This window comes from Nicotiana sylvestris, chromosome 8, assembly GCF_000393655.2.
Source record: "Nicotiana sylvestris chromosome 8, ASM39365v2, whole genome shotgun sequence".
NCBI classification, from domain to species: domain Eukaryota; kingdom Viridiplantae; phylum Streptophyta; class Magnoliopsida; order Solanales; family Solanaceae; genus Nicotiana; species Nicotiana sylvestris.
Genome location: NC_091064.1, coordinates 2379317 through 2398638, shown reverse-complemented (window position 1 = coordinate 2398638; position 19322 = coordinate 2379317). Strand labels below are relative to the sequence as shown.

General features: G+C 36.1%; 1 protein-coding gene across 1 annotated transcript; it reads right to left on the bottom strand.

The window, feature by feature from the left end:
• Positions 1–6099: 6099 nt before the first annotated feature.
• Positions 6100–11089, bottom strand: LOC104232309 (probable LRR receptor-like serine/threonine-protein kinase At3g47570). The gene is made up of 4 exons (XM_070155476.1): positions 9966–11089; positions 9585–9875; positions 7254–9242; positions 6100–7165 (listed from the first exon to the last, which is right to left on the bottom strand). Exons 1-4 carry the CDS (start codon positions 10882–10884, stop codon positions 6816–6818), a joined length of 3549 nt encoding a protein of 1182 aa, XP_070011577.1. The 5' UTR covers positions 10885–11089; the 3' UTR covers positions 6100–6815.
• Between the last annotated feature and the right edge of the window lie 8233 nt (positions 11090–19322).

The following is a 19322-nucleotide window of genomic DNA, read 5'->3' as shown; positions in this document are numbered from 1 at the left end:
ACACGGAGTAACCTAAAATTCCTTGCCTAGGGTTACAATTATTCTGATAGAAACAAAAACGGGTTATGCAGTCTTCATCTATAATCTCCCCTCCGAGTCCCGTATGTTTTTCCTTTTCAGGAAAAGGACCAAGATGAGAGAAACAAACAAGTGCTCGAGGATTCAAACTTCAACGCTCAAACACTTGGGGGACTACATAATATACACAGACATATGTGTAAAAATCAAGCAAAGATTTGAGGGAAAAATCAAGCTTAGAAGAAACAAGTGTAGAGCAAAAGTTACGAAGTTACGACATTCATAGCATTCATCATAATGTTCTTTCCCATTAAGACAATGAAAAGCTATGGCATTCATCATAGTGTTCTTTCTTATGAGAACAACAGAGTCACTTCTCAAACCCTTCCTAATATACGGAGTTAGGGTAATGACTATGTATTGAAATGGATTATAAGGAAAAACCTTGTGTATTATTTTTCTTTTATAAAAATCTGTTACAAGAAAAACAGTTACGAGAAAGCTATAGATGTAATCCAAATACATGTAAAGTATTATTCAACAACTTGTTAAGGTTCATAAATAAAAACCTGCCAAAGTTATTTCAAACAAAACATGTGTGTTCCTATTCCTTTCATCGTATTATAACACCATTATGAAGTTGAGACGTCTTCTTCATTAAGTGTCGAAAATATAAAAGGGCCCTCTTTTATAAAACTCATGTTATTAAGTCATGAGATTAAATCATAAAGTATTTTCAAAGGATAAAAAAGCAAGCTGTTCTTTAAGTCCTTAAAAATAAAAGGCAAGAATAGAACGAATAGAAGTAATAAAAACTTCTTAATATGTTTAAAATCTAAAGACTAAGTATAAACTTAGTTATCAAAATTGTTTTATATAGATGCCCCACAATAAGAACTGGGGATTTTTTCCTTCTAAAAAACCCTTAAAAACAAACTAAGGGTTTGATCATTGTCTTCTAAAAAGAAAAAAAACAAAAACAAGTTAAGATATAAAAACTGGTCACTGGGAGGTAGGAGCATTAGAAGTAACGGTGCTAACATCCGAAGGAGCAGCTACAAGCACGGTACCAACTTGACTTGAAGCAGCATGCTCGATGAGGTGAGCAAGAGTCACGGAAACTTTACCTTCGGGAGCTTGATCCATGGCAGCTTCAACTTCAGGAACTTGAGCCAAGGCTGTATCAGTTTCGGGAGATTCAGCCACGGGAGCCTCAATTGTGGGAGATGGAAAGTCCAGTGGTTGTTGAGCCTTCTGAATAGTTTCCATGACTTTAGCCAATTCCGACTCTAAATTAAAGTTCTCTTGGCTAGCCTCAGTTAAGGCATCACGACGGGAGTTCAGAAAAGTCCAACTTACCTCAACAGCGATTTTATCTTCGAGAAGCTCGTAGTCTCTTTCCCAAACAGCAATTTCACTTTTGAGTTCTTCATTCTCAGCCAAGGTAGAATCGAAGGAGATTTGAAGAGAGGCATTGAAACTTTCCAAAGCACGAATTTTATCAGTAGAGGCCCTCAAATCCATTTGAGTTTGAGTCAAGCTCTGGGCAAGATCCTTCTCATAAACTTCCTTTTGACTCAGAAGTGCTTTCAAATCTTTAATATCCTCATTTGCCTTAGATAGCTGATCTGAGAAAGAAGACTCAAGGCATTCTTTATCATTCTCTGCTTGGCTTGAAAAAGCTTTGGTCACTGCCAATTCCAAGGTTAATGCCTGCACCTGCTGCTCCAGGTTATTCCTATTCTCTTGCATATCTTTTATAGCCATTTGTGCACTATCAAATTGCCCTTTCCAGTTAGCCGCTTCTAGTTGAGCTTCATGAGCCACTTTCTCGGCCTCAAGAATTGTTTTCTTAGAGTCACGGTCCACCTTCTCTAAAAGAGAAATTCTGCCCATTAATTTTGTACCAATGAGGTTGGCCTGAAAATAATAAAGAAGGAAAGTAAGAATCCAAGAGTAAAAAGAAAAAGAAATTTTTTAAATAAAGAAGGAAAATACCTTCAAAGTGGCATGAACAATGTCGTTCATCAAAGTCAAGCAGCTATGGATATTCATCTTCTCTTTTTCAATTGAGCCAATCAAAGGCTCAAGCCAAACGTCTGCCTGACCAGATTTCCTCAAAAGGCTGCTGTTGGCGGGAACTTCAATAGTCACGCTCCCCATGGCAGTAGTTCTGCTCATAGAACCAACTTCAGTATGATGAACAACAGGAGGGGGAATAATCAAAGGAGGAGCCAGAGAAGAGGGGAGTGCAGTAGAAGAAGGAACATAAATAACTAGGGCCGGTAAAAAAGGAATCACAGGCACGGGTGAAGAAAACGACGATAAAGGTACTTCATCTAAAATAGGCCCGAGATCACCACTATCAAAAACACTATAAAAAAGTTGGTCGATGGATTCACGAGTGTCTTGAGGGGTAACATCGTCATCGAAGACGAGATGAACTGGCTCGGCAGAAGAGGCACGGTGAGAGACTTTAGCCTCATCATCGGACGTAACACGTCTCCTAGCCCTTGGCCTCTTTATCAAAGAGCCATCTTCATCTTCCTCCTCGGAATCCTCTTTAATGGTTTTCCTCTTCACAAGTATGTCCTGAGCTCTCTTTAAAGTGAGTTGAGCTCCTGTAGAGGTTCTAGAGGCCGCAATTGCTTCAGCAGAAACACCTTGAATTGAAAATCCTGACAAAAAGAAAGATGAAAATTAAGGCAATAAATAGAAGATTCTACATACGAGAAAATAAAAAAAACTCTTACCATGAGTTTTCACTTTCCAACCGTACTGATTGGAGATAGATTTTCAGGACCTGGCCTCCATAGGTGCGGCCTTCAATAATTTCTCTACCCAACCACGAAAGTTGGGAACTTTATCCACAACTCCCATAATTGCTACAAAAAGGAGAGGGAGAGAAAAAAAAAATTCAAAATTGAAAGAAAAAGGTATGAGAAGGTTAAAAGACTTACGTGCAAAATTCCATTTCTCGGGAAAAGGAACGTTTTCTTAGCCCACTAAACCAACAGTGGGGGCAACAACGAATCGAGCATACCAGCCACGATCCTTATCGTCTTCTGGGCTTACTAAAACCCTTTTACTCCTAGCTACTAAAGTAAAAACACCGATGCGAAAGAGCCTGGGGGAGTAAAGATGAATTAGATGAGGGAAAGTAAAATCAACGCCCGCCTTACTTGATAAGTGTCTTAAGCAAGCCACAACTCTCCAAACGAGTGGGCCGATTTGTGCTTAACAAACTTAGAAAAAACGGCAAAAATCAAGAATTACTAGATCAATGGCTGGTTTAAATCCTAGAGTAAAGGGATAAGTATAAACGAAAGAAAAACCAGTCATATAAGAAGTAATTCTTTGGTTTGGATTAGGAACAACAATTGGGAAGTCACTATTCCAATGACAGTCGTTACAAACTATGGGGGTTAAAACCTCTGTAATCATGGTAGGATAAGTGTCAGCACGACTTAACTCAGAAACTTATTTTTGAAGTGATTCTCTGTCATGAGTAAAGGATAAGTCGCTAGGGACTATCTCTTCTATTAAAGGTTCTTGTAAAGGTTCAGAAGTTTCTTTACCCTTAAAAGATGATTTTTGAGTAAAAGAACCTCTAATTCTAGAGGGAGTACCAGAACTAGAGGAAGGTATAGAAGAACCAGCAGAAGAACTACCGCCACGGGCAGATCCTAAACTACAGAGTCTACCACCCCTATCCTTTCTATGTCTAACAGGGGCATTGGGGAAGTTATCCAAGATAGGCATTCTTCTAGGGTTAGGGTTTGAAGAAGACATGATAAAGGAGGTCGAATTAAGGAAGAAGTGAACAGTATCGAAGAATAGAGTATTCAATAAAACTTTATGAAGAAGAGGACAAGAGAAAAATGTTATATTTATGCGAGAAAACGACCGTCAAAGGCAAGAAGAGTAATGATGGAAATCCTATAATAAAGGCAACTAGCTCTTCATGAATAGTGGAGTTGTAAAAGCTAAAGGCTGCAAAACTGCAGAACCGATGGGAGTATGACACGTGTATAGAGCATTTAATAGAAGAGACAATTGAAGCGTCAATGTTGTCATAGCATTAATGATGGCATAAATTCTCTTTTTAATGAAATCCACTTCCCAAATATTTAATTGATAAATAAATGGAAAGTGGGGGGACTATCTGTATTGGAAAAAATTGAGTTTGCATATTGAGGTGACGTATCATGACACGTGGATTAGTCAAATGGTCAAAGAGTTATAATTAGCCAAGAGGCACGAGCAACAACAGATACGAGAGAAGGTGATGAAAGAGGCACAGTCAGTTATTCAAATAGTTTCGCGCCCATACCTATTTAAGTCATTTAAAGCTCAAAGATCAAGAAGAATCAAGGAAATGAATCTGACAACGCATGAGAGTCCATATTCAGCATTTAACATATATTAAATACTGAGTACGTTAGAGAATTTGTATTTAATATAAATGATTGAGTAACGTTTTCTTTATTGTCATTTACTACCCATAATTGTCTTATTAAGACAAAGGCAATACGCGTATCTACAAAAAACCATTATAAAAGGGAGAATACTGAACATTTGTAAGGACACAAAATACTATTGGAATATACTGATTTACTTTGCTTTCTTCTGCTCATCTTGTTACTATTGAAAGTTAATTTCTTTTGTACATTCTTTTGATTATCAGTAACCCGAGTTCTTCTAAATTCTAGCTTTGACTAAAATTCTAGTTTTTGGTTAAATAAGAAAGTCTACACTTTCTTTCAAATTTGATTTTCTCCATAAGTGTCTCAATTGCATCAAAATTCTTAGCCATTGCTAGGTTTTTGACAACCACACTATAAATGGCTTCATTGGATTTATAATCTTTTCGTTTTGAGATTTGATTGAGTATATTTAGAGCTGAATTTGGGTCTTTGAGGTTTTGGAAAATCTTGATTACCTCATTTGGGCTTAACCAATCTTTGTAGTTGACAAGGTTGATATCATCAGTTTTTTGTATTTGAGATGATGAAAATGGAGGTGAAGGTGGAAAATACAGTGGAGATTGAAAGATTAATCTGTGGATAATGGGTCTGTAAGAGAAAAAACGAACTAAAAACATTGTTATAAGTCCAAGGCAAAAGCCGTAAAATATGTATGATAGCAATAATTTCAATATATACTCTTGAGTTTCTAAAGAAATCCTAAGCTCTGATGTGAATTATATTTGATGTCTACGAAACAATTTAATCTTTAAAGCAGGTCAACTCAACGGATCTTGTGGCCTAAGGCGAAACATGCCTTTTAATTAATTCTATAAAATTTTTACATAACAACAAAATTTGCTTTCTAAATAACAAATTAATATTTTAAGGAAAAAAATAGTGAATTTTAAAAAAACTAGCTAGGAATAAAGCACAAAAAATAAAGTGGTGGATTATCGGATGTTGACGTTCAGAACTCAAAGTGAAAATTTTGATTTCGCTATCATCACAATCAAGAAAAATAAATAAACATACATAACATAATAGCTTAAATTTTGAGCATTGATGGTGTCAAAAATATTTACTCCTTCTAATCAATTTAAACGATAATTGTAGTTCATTCTATTAATTAGTACAACACTTATTAGTGAATATCTAAAATAAATTGTAAATAACATAATATAATCTGTTGAATTACACTAAAAGAAAACCGGTGAATGAATACTTTTGTTTTCATGCAGTTTCAGAGAAGATTGTAAAAGAAATTCATTATATTGTCAATATATACAACTTAATTTCTATATAAAAAGGATAAAATTAAAATTGAAGAATGAAGCAAATATACTAATTAATGAGTGAGAAAATTATTATAATTTATGAACTTATTGGTATAAAATAACCTCAATCAAATAATAAAAAAATATAATGTAACACTTTTCTTTATAATAATTATTTATATAAATTATATAGTATATAGTATAATAAATAGTAAGAGTTTAAAGTAAATTTGGGATCTTCAAATTTTCGGGGCCTAAGGCAATGGCCTCAGTGGCCAAGCCTTTAGAAATCGCACCCGCTTAAAAGTTAAAATTTAAATGTTAAAATAGATATCAAATATGATTAACATATATTATGCATTTATTGGTTTGACGTAAACATAAGTAAGTTTTTAATGGCTTAACTTCAGCCGTGGTTTCAGAGTCTAAAAAGCCTTGCATAACAGATCATTACTTACAATTACTTACACTGCTATGATGAACTTAAGTCCTAGCGCATAATTGAAAGCTTAACACAACCATCATATATAGCTAATGAAGCAGCAATCGAGAGCATAGGCAGAGTCAGGATTTGAAGTTTATAGGTTCTACGGAAAAGGCCTAAAAATGCCACTCAACTTTCAGAAATGATATATCCATGCCATTCGTTAAAAAATTGTTATTTCCATGCCACTGCCATTACAGAAATGGCCTATCCATGCCATTATTGATTAACGGCAGTGGCATGGATGAGCCAAATAAAAATTGAGTCGTTAGTCAGCAATGGCATGGATGGGCCAAATGTGTAACGGCAGTGGCATAAAATTAGCATTTTTTTTAACGGATGGCATGGATAGACCATTTCTGAAAGTTGAGTGGCATTTTTAGGCATTTTCCGTAGGTTCTAAACTGACCACCAAACTCATACTTTGTCTTAGTTACTGGGTTCGCGATTAAGTATTTGATGGATTTCCTAATACAAATACAAGATCTAAGCAAAACTTACTGGATTCAGTTGAACCCAGACCCAACACTCTACCTCCACCTTTGATCAAGAGTCGATCGCTGATTCCACCTAGCAGCAACTACTGACAAACTGGAGCCTAATCTTTGTAAGTGTTGAAAGAGACTCTTCCATACTAATTCTTGCATCAGGTATCATCACAGTGCAACTCACAGCTAATTCCATGATAGATAGCAGACACTGCATCTTTGCATCGGTTTGTTCATCCGCTGGATGTAGCAAATTAGCATCCACCACCTTATGAATTCCACCTGGAAAAGAATCGCTAACCCAACTTCTTATGCTCAATTCTCCGGTAAATATATCATCGCTTGGTCTCATTCTTGTAAACGTCTCCATCATCAGGATGCCAAAACTATAAACATCGCAGCTCGTGGATACTATACCATCCTGTCCATACTCTACAATCATGCATGGTAAAAAATGATCAAGGAATATGCTATGCACTATTTAGGTTATTTTAAAGATATAAGTAAAAAGTTCTGATACCTGGAGCAATATATCCTAGGGTTGCAATTGTACGTGTTTGAACAAAATCCTCCCCTGCATCCAACAATTTTGCGATGCCAAAATCACTGACATGGCCAACCATTTCTTGATCTAGCAAGACATTGCTTGGTTTTAAGTCGCAATGCACCACAGGCGTTGAATAACCATTGTGGAGATAGTCCATCGCAGATGCAATATCTATCATTATATCTAATCTATGCATCATGTCTAAGAAAAAGTTATGAGAATATAACCATTTTTCAAGTGTTCCATTCGGCATGTATTCCAATACTAAGGCTTTGAAATCAAGGTTGGAGCAACTAGTGATGACTTTAGTAAGATTTCGATGGCGGAGGTTGCGCAACATCTCACATTCTGTATCAAAACTTTTGAATGCACCCTCCAACTGTACATTGAATACCTTTGCTGCGAAAATGGTACCATCCTTAAGTATCCCTTTGTAGACCTTGCTGAAACTCCCATTACCAAGCAAGTTGCTTTCACTGAATCCTTCTGTTGCTTGTTCAAGTTCATAATAAGAAATTCTTTCATGCTCTTTAACGAGCGACACATCAGCTTGATCTACATTCTTTTTTATCTTTCTCCATCTTAACACCGCATATCCAACGACCAATGCAAAGAGTGATCCTATCCCTAACAGAGTATATAAACCTATAAGCACTCTTTTTCTTCTTGACTTCTTTGTATATTTTGGAGGACATGGTTTCACGTTAAATCTGGAGTCACCACAGAGTGCATCATTGGACAGGAAGGATTGGCTAGTGATATTTGCAAAAGGTCCACCGGTGGGAATTTCACCACTAAGTTTATTAAATGAGATGTTCAGTTGTTTAATATACACAAGATCTTCTAATGACTTTGGAATCTCACCACTAAGATTGTTAAAGGACAAATCCAAGAATTCCAAGGCAAGAATTTTCCCTAATGAATCTGGAATAGGACCATCTAATTTATTGTGTGCTAAAGAAAAATTGGTCAATCTATCTAGACCTCCTATAGAGCTTGGGATATTACCTGAGAAATTATTTTTTGACAGTTCAATGAGTGTGGCAGCCTTTAAATTTCCAATCTCCAGAGGAATTTGCCCACTTAATAAATTGGACGAAACATTGAATTCTATGATATCTCGAAGGCTTCCCAAGCTTGCAGGTAATCTCGAATTCAGCCTGTTGTAAGCCAGATTAAGTTTCCTTAAGCTGGTAATGGTCCCTAAGCATGGTGGCACTGAACCGGTAATCTGATTTCCCGATAGGTCTAATTCACCAAGATTCTGTAAATTGCAGATAACATCTGGTATGGTTCCTCCAATCTTGTTTTTATGTAGGTAAATTTCTTGAAGTTTCAGCATGTGTTCGATGGCTTTTGGAATATATCCACTCAACTCATTGTTAAATAGACTCATCCTTGTCATTCCAGTAACATTACCAATTTCTTCAGGAATGAAGCCCTTCAGTTTACAACCTTGTCCATCAAAAATCTGCAGAGAGTTAGAGAAATTCCCAACAGATTGAGGTAAAACACCATCTAACGGATTGTCAGAGAACCTGAGAGATCTCAGCTTCCTACAATTTGTCAAAGGTGTTAGGAAGCTCAATGTTGAATCGCCGAAAAAATTATTTGCCCCCAAGGTCAAAACCTCAAGGTATTCTAAGTTACCCAGTGATTCAGGAATTGGACCTGTGAATCTGTTGAGTGTGAGATCAAGTTTTCTGAGTCTTGATGAATTTGAGATGGTAGCAGAGATAAAACCACTCAGATTATTATCACCACAAAGAAGTTCTTCTAGGCTGGGCATTTTACGGCCTAAATCTGAAGGTAGAGTACCTGAAAGCCTATTTACTCCAAGTCCAAGGATCCTCAGTGCTGATATGTTCAAAATGCTTGCAGGGACAGAACTAGTAAATTTGTTTTCAGTTAAATCCAGAAACTGTAGATTATTAAGATTACCTAGCTCCGCCGGTATCTCTCCTGTCATGTGGGGGAAATACTATATGAGTACCAATTTGGCGGAAGAGAAAAGAAACAGAAGATAATTCAGATTCTTGTAAGGAAATATCATTCTACCTTACTAGTAAGATTGCTAGTAACTCATATAAAATCAATATAGAGAAAGTGAAAGTGGAATAGAATGCGTCTCTGTTCAAAGTTTCTTCTTGTGAAAGCAGACTTTATCCATAAGCTACATAAACACTTTAATAGGAACAGTTTGACCTAAAATAGTAGTACTAGTAAATCATTCATGAAGTCAATTTATGGTTCTAAATTTCATGATGTTCATTGAATTAGTTAACGGATGCAGAAACTAGGAACCTGTGAAACTGTTGTACGAGAGATCAAGTGTTCTGAGTCTTGAAGAATTTGAGATTGAAGCAGAGATAGAACCACTCAGATTATTTGATCCGCAAAAAAAAAATTCTAAGCTGGGAATTCCACGGCCAAAATCGGATGGTAGACGACCTGAAAGCCTGTTTACAGAAAGTTCTAAGATCTGCAGTGCTGGCATGTTGAAAATATTTGAAGGGATAGAACCCGTAAAGTCATTCTTGTTTAATCCCAGCAACCGTAGTTTCTTAAGATTACCTAGCTCCGCTGGTATCTCTCCTGTCAAGTGGGGGAAATACTATATGAGTACCAATAAGAGGAAGAATATTTTTATTAGATTTCTCGTAAAAAGTACTATTATTACACTACCTTGCAAGTGCTGATATCCAAGATATAATTCTGTAAGATCTTTTAAGTTGGCTAACTCTCTTGGTACAGTTCCAGTGAACTTATTGCCAGACAATGACAAGATTCGAAGCTTTCTGCACTTTCCTATGTTTGTTGGAATAACACCGTCTAGGTTGTTAACTGGGATGTGAAGAACTTCCAAGTTTGGAAGATTTTCACATATAGTTGTTGGAAGATTACCAGCAACATTGTTTTTGAAAAGAGTAATGATTCGCATTGTCGTAATGTTAAAGATTGATGGAGGTATAGAGCCAGTAAGGTGGTTTTCTTGTAGGTCTAGGATAGTTATGTAACGAAGATTACCGAGTTCTCGAGGGATCTCTCCTTCAAGAAAATTGCGCGCCACGCTCAATCCTTCTAGTTTTGTTAGATTGGAAAAGGAAGGTGGAATTTTCCCATAAAATTGGTTGCTCGCAAGGCGCAGGATGCGAAGGTTTGGTAACAGACTTAAGAATGATGGAACGACACCAGTAAAGTTATTGCTTTCGACAATAATCATTTTCAACCTCTGCAAATGAGACAACTCTTCTGGCAACTCTCCGTGGAAATTGTTGTTACTGATGTTAAGGGAAACAAGAAATGAGAGGTTTCCAACGTGTGGAGGAACGGTACCATAAAGTTGCATGCTAGAAATGTCTAAAGCTGTGACTCTATTGTGGCGCGAGCTACAAGTGATGCCAATCCAGCTGCAAACCGGGCTGGAGGAAGACCAGTTGCTTGCTATGATATTATCATTAGGATCAGAAGAAGAAATGTGAGATTTCAAGGCAAGAAGAGAATCTTTATCTGTGCTAATACTGGGAACAATAGCCAATGATGTATGGTAATGAAGCAGAATGAAAACAGCAAGACCAAACACAAGATTGCAACTTCTGCCCATAGCTATTAAACAAGAATTGATGAGGCAAAGCAATGATCATATTCATTTGATACTAGTAATATATATACTGTCCTTATTGTCACGTCCTTAGTTGTTAACTAAATACACGTGCGACACTTGACAACTCGCTCACGATCTTGCACAACTTGCTCACGTTCTTGCTATGTCAAGTCAGCCTTACTACACTCATGATCGCTAAGAAATGTTAGAACACATGAGAATTGCCAAAGGAAGCTTTTGTATTAGAGAGAACTTGATTGTTTTGCTTCGTTCATGAATTACAAATGAATGCCCCCTATTTATACTAATAATCACCTAGGGGCTAGTATGTAAATAATAATTGTTCTTCCGTATTTACGAATAAGTCCTTTCCTAGAATATTCTACATAGCTACAATCTTCTAAGGACTTTCCTAACAATTCTATAGGGTTCTAGGGTCTTCCTAAGGAAACCTCTGTATTTCTCTAGAACCTTCCTACAAATGCATAAATATCTAGAACTTTTCTAAGGAAATTCTCCATAGTTCTAGAATATTCCACCAAGATCTTTTTCCTAACTTATGTAACCCTTCCATATGGCAAAAATATATGCCAAGTGGCACCTATGTGGCATGATGGTGTGTCGGGTCATGACATTATTCTATGTTTTTTTTGGTTAAGATTGTCAATTTTGAAGTTGTATTGGGGAATAACACTGTATTCTGGGCCGGGCCCGGACCTTCGTGGGCCAAACGGGCCGGTCTTCGTGGGCCTGGGCTCTGGCGGTCCCGGGCTTCGTGGGCTCACCTGGTGGAACCGGCCCGTGACGGGCCTAAGCCCATGTGGTCCCGAGCTAAACGGGCCGGGCTCGTGGGCTTCGCAGGCCTAGCGGGTTTTTTTTTTTTTTTTTGTAAGGCAATTTATTGTAGTATCATGGCTATATTAAAAATATATATGTAGTATATATGTAGAAATCTAATTATTAAAGTGCTTGACGAAAAAGAAAAATAACAAAACAATAGTAAAACACTAAATTGTCATGCATAATAAATTAATAACAAAGTACAACATGAAGCATATTAATATATATATATATATATATATATATATATATATATATATATATATATATATAGTATACTATATTGTATGTTATGTATATATATTCTCTTATATATTTTCTTGTAGTATATATATTGTATCTTATGTATATATATTCTCTTGTATATTGTCTTGTAGTATGTTATGTATATATATATCCTCTTATATATGTTGTTGTAGTATATATTGTATGTTATGTACATATATTCTCTTGTATATTGTCTTGTAGTATATATTGTATGTTATATATATATATATATTTTCTTGTAGTATATATTGTATGTTATGTATATATATTCTCTTGTATATTGTCTTGTAGTATATATTGTATGTTATGTATATATATTCTCTTGTATATTATCTTGTAGTATATATTGTATGTTATGTATATATATTCTCTTATATATTATCTTGTAGTATATATTGTATGTTATGTATATATATTCTCTTGTATATTTTCTTGTAGTATATATTGTATGTTATGTATATATATATCCTCTTATATATGTTGTTGTAGTATATATTGTATGTTATGTATATATATTCTCTTATATATTGTCTTGTAGTATATATTGTATGTTATGTATATATATTCTCTTGTATATTATCTTGTAGTATATATTGTATGTTATGTATATATATTCTCTTATATATTTTCTTGTAGTATATATATTGTATCTTATGTATATATATTCCGTTGGGCCCGTTAGGCCCGCCAGGACCGACTGACGGTCCCGGGCTCGTGGACTAATCTATGAAGACCGGCCCGTCACGGGCTTCTCAGGCCCACCAGGACCGCCCCACCAGACCCGTTAGGACCGCGGCCCCGGTCCGGTCCGATTCAGGCCCGGCCCACCAAGCAGCATTATTGGGGAATGCCGGTCAATTTGGTTTGAGCATGCAATCAATAAGTTTCTGTTGACTTTGTGGTACCAAATTCATTGGATGCAAATACACTGTCAATTGTCTTTGGAGTGTTTTTTGTCAATTATTTGTAAATGACAAGCAGTCAAGTCTACCCTCCTATATTAGTGAAACTCGACAAACAGGATTTCTTTTTCTCTTTTTTATCTTATTGGTTTTGTGTGAGTATTGGCCTATTGGGTGGAGGAGAGTGAAAACCGATGTATGATTGAGGGGGACCAGCATTTTATTATAAAAGACATTTTAAAAATAGGTACTGACTTGGCTATCCATGTGGCAATTTAATTGAGGGTATGATGCCACAGTGGAAAGACGTGTGGGCTGAGGGCAATTTTGCACCCTTAATTAACGATAAGGGTGGATTTAAACGAAAAGTATAACGAAGGAATGGCATAATGTGTCATATACTACAAGAACTATATATTAACTCCAGGATGTAAGTTAGGTGTCATACTTTCTTGATTTTCTTACTATAATAATTAGGTCAAACATAAGTAGAATAATATTTACAAAAGGCATGATCCTTCGGAGTATGTATAGGGTGGATCTATCTAGTTGTTTCTTCTAGCATGATTTCTTAATTTTAGAAGAAAAAAAAATAGGAATCATAAATTAATAGAAAGTAATAAAAATTAAAAATAATTCATATGAGAAAATATTTCAAAAATTATAGTCAAAGAATTTAGTGTTTCGACTTCCAAACAGTATTACTATTTTCCATGGTGAGATTGATGTTAATTAATATATACTCAAATGAATATAGGTGTCTCTTTTCCAAGAGTTTAACTTTTCAGATGAAGCGGATCAAAGCAGTTGGAGATGATGAGTTCAAATCTCACCATCAATTTACGTACTTAAAGATTCATGCAGTATGTAAGAATAGAATAAATAAATTAAAGAGTCTCCTTCCGTAACATTTTAAACTTTTTAAAAAAAACTGTTCGCTCAAATTCAACATGAGAAGTAATGTAACGACCCGAATTTTCGTTCTAAGAATTAGCATTTCCGTTCAGCGGCTTAAGACCTTGAGAAGCTTCGTAATATGCATCATGGCCTGCATGTATGGTCAAGTTTGGTTTTCGTAAGATTCAGAGTTAAATTTAAAGAAAAGCAAAATCTTATTTTTGAAGCTCAAATGGAAAGAGTTGACCGAAGAGTTGACTTTTGAGTAAACGACTCCGAAATGAAATTTTAATGATGTCAATAGCTTCGTATGGTAATATTGGACTTAGACGTGTGTCCAAATTTGAATTTGGAAGTCCATAGGACAATTCGGCGCATTTCAGCGAAATAAGAAAGTTGACGTGTTCTAATCATATTATCTTATATGTGGAAGAGGTTTATTACCATGATGGATACCAATTGGATATGATAGCAAGTGCACGAGGCGTACTATAAGATATGGGGTCTAAGTAAAGTCCTAAGTCTAAGTCAAGTTGGAAAAATTCATAATATACTAAAGTTGCAGATGAGTACGCATAAGGCCTCACTTTGGACGATCATATCTACATGGATATAACGAGTTGTGTGATACACAACCTATCAAATTAAATCCCTTTGAGTCTAGATTCCAACGATTCAAACCGTTTGCCATTTGGATATTTCTACAAGAAGTTATGACCAAATTACCAAAGGCTGGCGGAGGAGCCTACAGATGCGACGCGTCCGAAAGAAATGGCTGGCAGTGAAGTGCTGCCATCGCGACCAGATCGCGTCCGAAGCCCAGAAATCTGGGCCTATAGATACAAAACAGGGGGAGAGAGTATTTTTAGTGTTGGGGGTGTGGGTTTTGAGGTGAAGGGGTCATTTTGAGCTCAAATCAAGTCCAAATTAACCGAGGTAAGTGTTCTATACCCGGAAGTGATTACATTTCATGAATCTATATCAATATTCATCGTTTATTTCGGATTTGGATGAAAGAAATTGAAGTTTTTGTAAAGCTTTCCAAAAATGAAAATTTCGGATTTGAAGGTCCATTTGATATCGGAATTCGATAATTTTTATATGGTTGAACTCGTATCGGGATGGGTTATCGGATTTTATGAGTTTCATCGGATTCCGAGACGTGGGCCCCACGGGCAATTTTTGAGCTAAATTTCGGATTTTAATCCAGCAAATTTGTAATTTCATATAGAATTAGTTCCTACGATTCGTGTTGAGTATTTTGACTTGTTTATGACTAGATTTGAGGATTTCGGGCACGAATTCGCGAGGCAAAGGCGTATTGGAATTCTGAATCGGTTACAAAGCGAGGTAAGTGTTTGGTCTAACCTTAACTTGAGGGATTAGGAGTTGTGTCCTATTTGTTATGTGTTATTTGTTGAGTACGACGTATAGGCATGGTGACGAGTATCTATACGTTGGTGTCAAGCATGCCCGTGAGTCTTATACTTTGATTAATGTGACTCCATTTAGTATTGTATATGCTCTATATGATAATTGCTATTGAGGAATATGACTTGTGGAAGTATTATTGTTAATTGAACATGGTAGAGCGTTGGCTCAAGTTGAGAATTTAATTTTTTGAACATTGTAGAGCATTGGCTTAAGTTGAGAATTGAATTGTTGAATATTGTAGAGCATTGGCTCAAGTTGAAAATAGAACTGTTGAACATTATAGAGCATTGGCTCAAGTTGTGAATTGAGTTGTAAAGTAAACGTGAAAGAAGAAAGGAGAGAGAGAATCATGATATTGTCTCCCTTGCCGGGATGTTATTGTTTTGATATTGTTCCCTTGCCGGGATTTGATTGTTGTACTATTGTCCCCTTACCGGGATTTGATTGTTGTACTATTGTTCCCTTACCGGGATTTTATTATGATATTTTTGATTTTCCCTTGCCCAAATTGCTTTGTGATTGTTGCTTTGGTGAGAGAGTGTTAAAGCACGAAGGGTGATGCCGTGTATTATTTTGGTGAGAGAGAGTAAAAGTACGAAGGGTGATGCCGTACACTTTCAATTATTGTGTTTATTTGTTGTTATCAATTCAAGTGTTTAAACTGTTTGAATTCCTTTATTGTTGTGATCCTATGTGTTAGAACCTACAATGTTTGCAATATCTCACCGCATTTATACACACACACACACACACACACACACACATATATATATATATATATATATATATATATATATATATCCAATACTTCAAACTTCAATAATTGCTATATCCTCAATTCAATTAGTATCTCAACTATATCCCCTTAAACCGTTTGAGATTGTACTTTACTTAAAAAGGAATTTCTACTATATTTTGATTTATTAATTTTTAGTATTAAAGGTAATGATTCATTCGATATTGTACTTTAATTGAAAATGGTATTTTCTTTATCAAATGATTTCTAAAAATAATTTCATCTTTTCTTGTTTATTTTCTAATTGGGTTGGAAGTTGTACTCAACTTTATATTAAGTAAATGAGGCTCTTTGAACATTCTTAATTGTATTGGGTTATGGACCCTATGAATTGAGTAACATGAGAATGTTGTTGCGAAATGAGAGTTTTATTAATGACAGAATATGATATAGGCACGAGGTGCCGGGGAAAATATTATGATTTTATTTAATGGCACGTGAGTTGTCCGTACGGTTGTAATATAAATATGGGCACGAGGTGCCGTAAAAATATGAAAGTAGGTTGAGACCTATATTAATTATGATTATGAAATGAGGCGTCACAAGGTGACCTTTACTCGAAAAAATTATATTCGAAAGATGCTTATTTGAAAGATTTATATATGAAGGACTTGATTAATTGATTGTACTTGTTTTTATTATTTGGTGAGAAACATTTATGGTGCTCTTATTGCCTGCTATTTATATCACTAGTTGATCATTGTTGCCATCATTGTTATCTGCTTCCTATTATTTTTGTACGCTATATTGCACATGTTTATTTGGTAGTCTGGTCCTAGCCTCGTCACTACTTCGCCGAGGTTAGGCTAGGCACTTACCAGCACATGGGGTCGGTTGTGCTGATACTACGCTTCTGTACATTTTTGTGGACAGATCTAGGTATTTGATTGATAATAGTTGTTCGTTGCGGTGGAGACTCAAGGTAAACTTGCTGCAGCGTTCGCAGACCTCGGAGTCACCTTCAATTGTACTAATTTCCACTTGTTCCCTTTGTTTCGGAACAGTGATGCATTTATTTTGTATAACTACTCTTAGAAAGGATTGTGACTTGTACTACCGGTTTTGGGAATTGTATTTTGTTCAGAGTAATTTGATTTGAAGTTAGTAAATAACCATATTATTACAGTAAATGTTAGGCTTACCTAGTTTAGAGACTAGGTGCCATCACGACTTCTTGGGAGGGATTTTTGGGTCGTGATAAGTTGGTATCAGAGCTCTAGGTTCGTAGGTTCTACAAGTCATAAGTGAGTTTAGTAGAGTCTTGCGGATCGGTACGGAGACCTCTGTACTTATCTTCGAGAGGCTACAGAACTATTAGGATAACCTCACTTCTTTCATTCCTTATCGTGCGATGTTTATTCAACTTGAAGCATAAAACTTATGTTGTTTTACATCCACTCGCGTATGAAATTACGCACTCGGTAATAACTATGTGTCAACGGTAAGTTGTACCACAAAAGGGTTATAAGGGAGCCAGGATTGCTCAAACATTGTTACCACGTGTTGCCAAGAATGAAGATACGGAAGTATTGAGACATCACCCTGTGAATCATGTAGGGGTGCAATGGGCCCTGGCGTCTGGTTGACTTATATGAGCTGTGAAGGTTAACATTGTGGATTATCGGATGTTGTGACCTATGGCTTCGTGCCAAGTTGGGGGGAGTCCACTATCAACGATCAAATTGCAGGGTCATGTGTTATATCAATTTTGGACTGAGATATATTTATGTGGTATTGAAAGGTTTTCCAAAACTTGTATATGATTAAGAGCTGAAATTTGAATGGGATGATGATGAGACTTGAGATATTCCCGCGTCCTTAATAATTCTACATTTCAGTATCATCAGGGTCATGAAAACATATTCAGTATACTCGTAGTGCTTAAGTTAATCACAACACTCACGTGGGGCAATCATCTCTTAATGTACCAGTGGCATGGAATTTCTTGCAATGGTTATTTGAGTTATCCGGTACGAACTCAGTATGAGCAGTCGAACTGAGGATGGGTTGTTATGAATATGGTGATACTAGGAACATCCTGAGAAATTGTCATAGACTTGGGAGAAATATGTTCCATCAGAGCACACATGCCATGTACTCCATTACAGTTACTACTCTACTTACACTACCAATTAGGGGTGGAGAAAAAGCGGGCAGATAGCGCCTAAGAGGTGGAGGCCCGACCCATCGATATATTTGCTATGGTATAGCTGAGGTCGCTACATCAGATGGTGTCATTGCAAGTACGATCTCGAGTTATTATAAAGTAACAATTTCCTTAACTTGATTCGATTATGGGAATCGATGCAAGTCCTCCTAATATGCTCTACTCATGAGTGAGCTTCGTAATCTTAAATTTACTTATGTGAATACTCGTGTTGGGAGATTATATGGAGATAGTTCAGGAAAATTTATTTAAACTACGAATTTTATTCCCTATTGGTGTGAGGGTTCCTTATATGTTGTGATTTTGTTTTATGGAAATTATTTAGAAGAAGAAAGAAAGGAAATGGAAAATTTCAGTTGGCACAATGTGCGTATTACTTATGGTACGGAGTTGAGGACGAGATCCTCGTATTTGTTTTTGACGTAAAATATTTAAACCAGGCTACCAGCTGAGGTAGATGTTATATAAGGATGAGGTCCTTGTGGTGAAAAGTTTATGTGTTTAAATTCTCCCTTTGTGGAATGAAATATTTGTACTATAGTACTTATAGGGAGTCATGCCTATGAGGCTTATTTGAAAATTCTCGCATGGATATCTCTGTACATAATTTGCCAAATTTGTATTGTAACTATTGAGTTTAGCCTACAGATGAGTGCCCAGGTGGAGTTAATTGTGAATCGTTAATTTGGGTAAGTAATTATGAGGCCTTCATGCTACGTTGTTAGTAAAGTGAAAGCTTGAAACAAGAATTTGTTAACATGGAGTTAATTGACGATTTTGTAATCGATGATGAACAACAATTAAAACCAGAGGTGTGGTTATGGTCATACATATGATGTGTTTCATGTCCAGATATCCTTATGATAATGTCACGGTTGTAATGCGGAGATTTGTGTTATTATATATACATTGTGGTGATTTGTTGAGTTGTGGATGTGTTGTTAGGAGTTGTTTTGGTGTTACTCTGACAGGTGGATAGGCCCAATTGCAGGGGAAATTCTGCCGAAATTTTTGAAAAATTTGGGAGTTAAAAAAATTTGGGACATTGAGATGTGCAAAGAAAGAGAAAAGTTACATTATATGTTTACGAGCGACTCTACTTCTTATTTGAGGATGAATGACCCTAAGTGGGGGA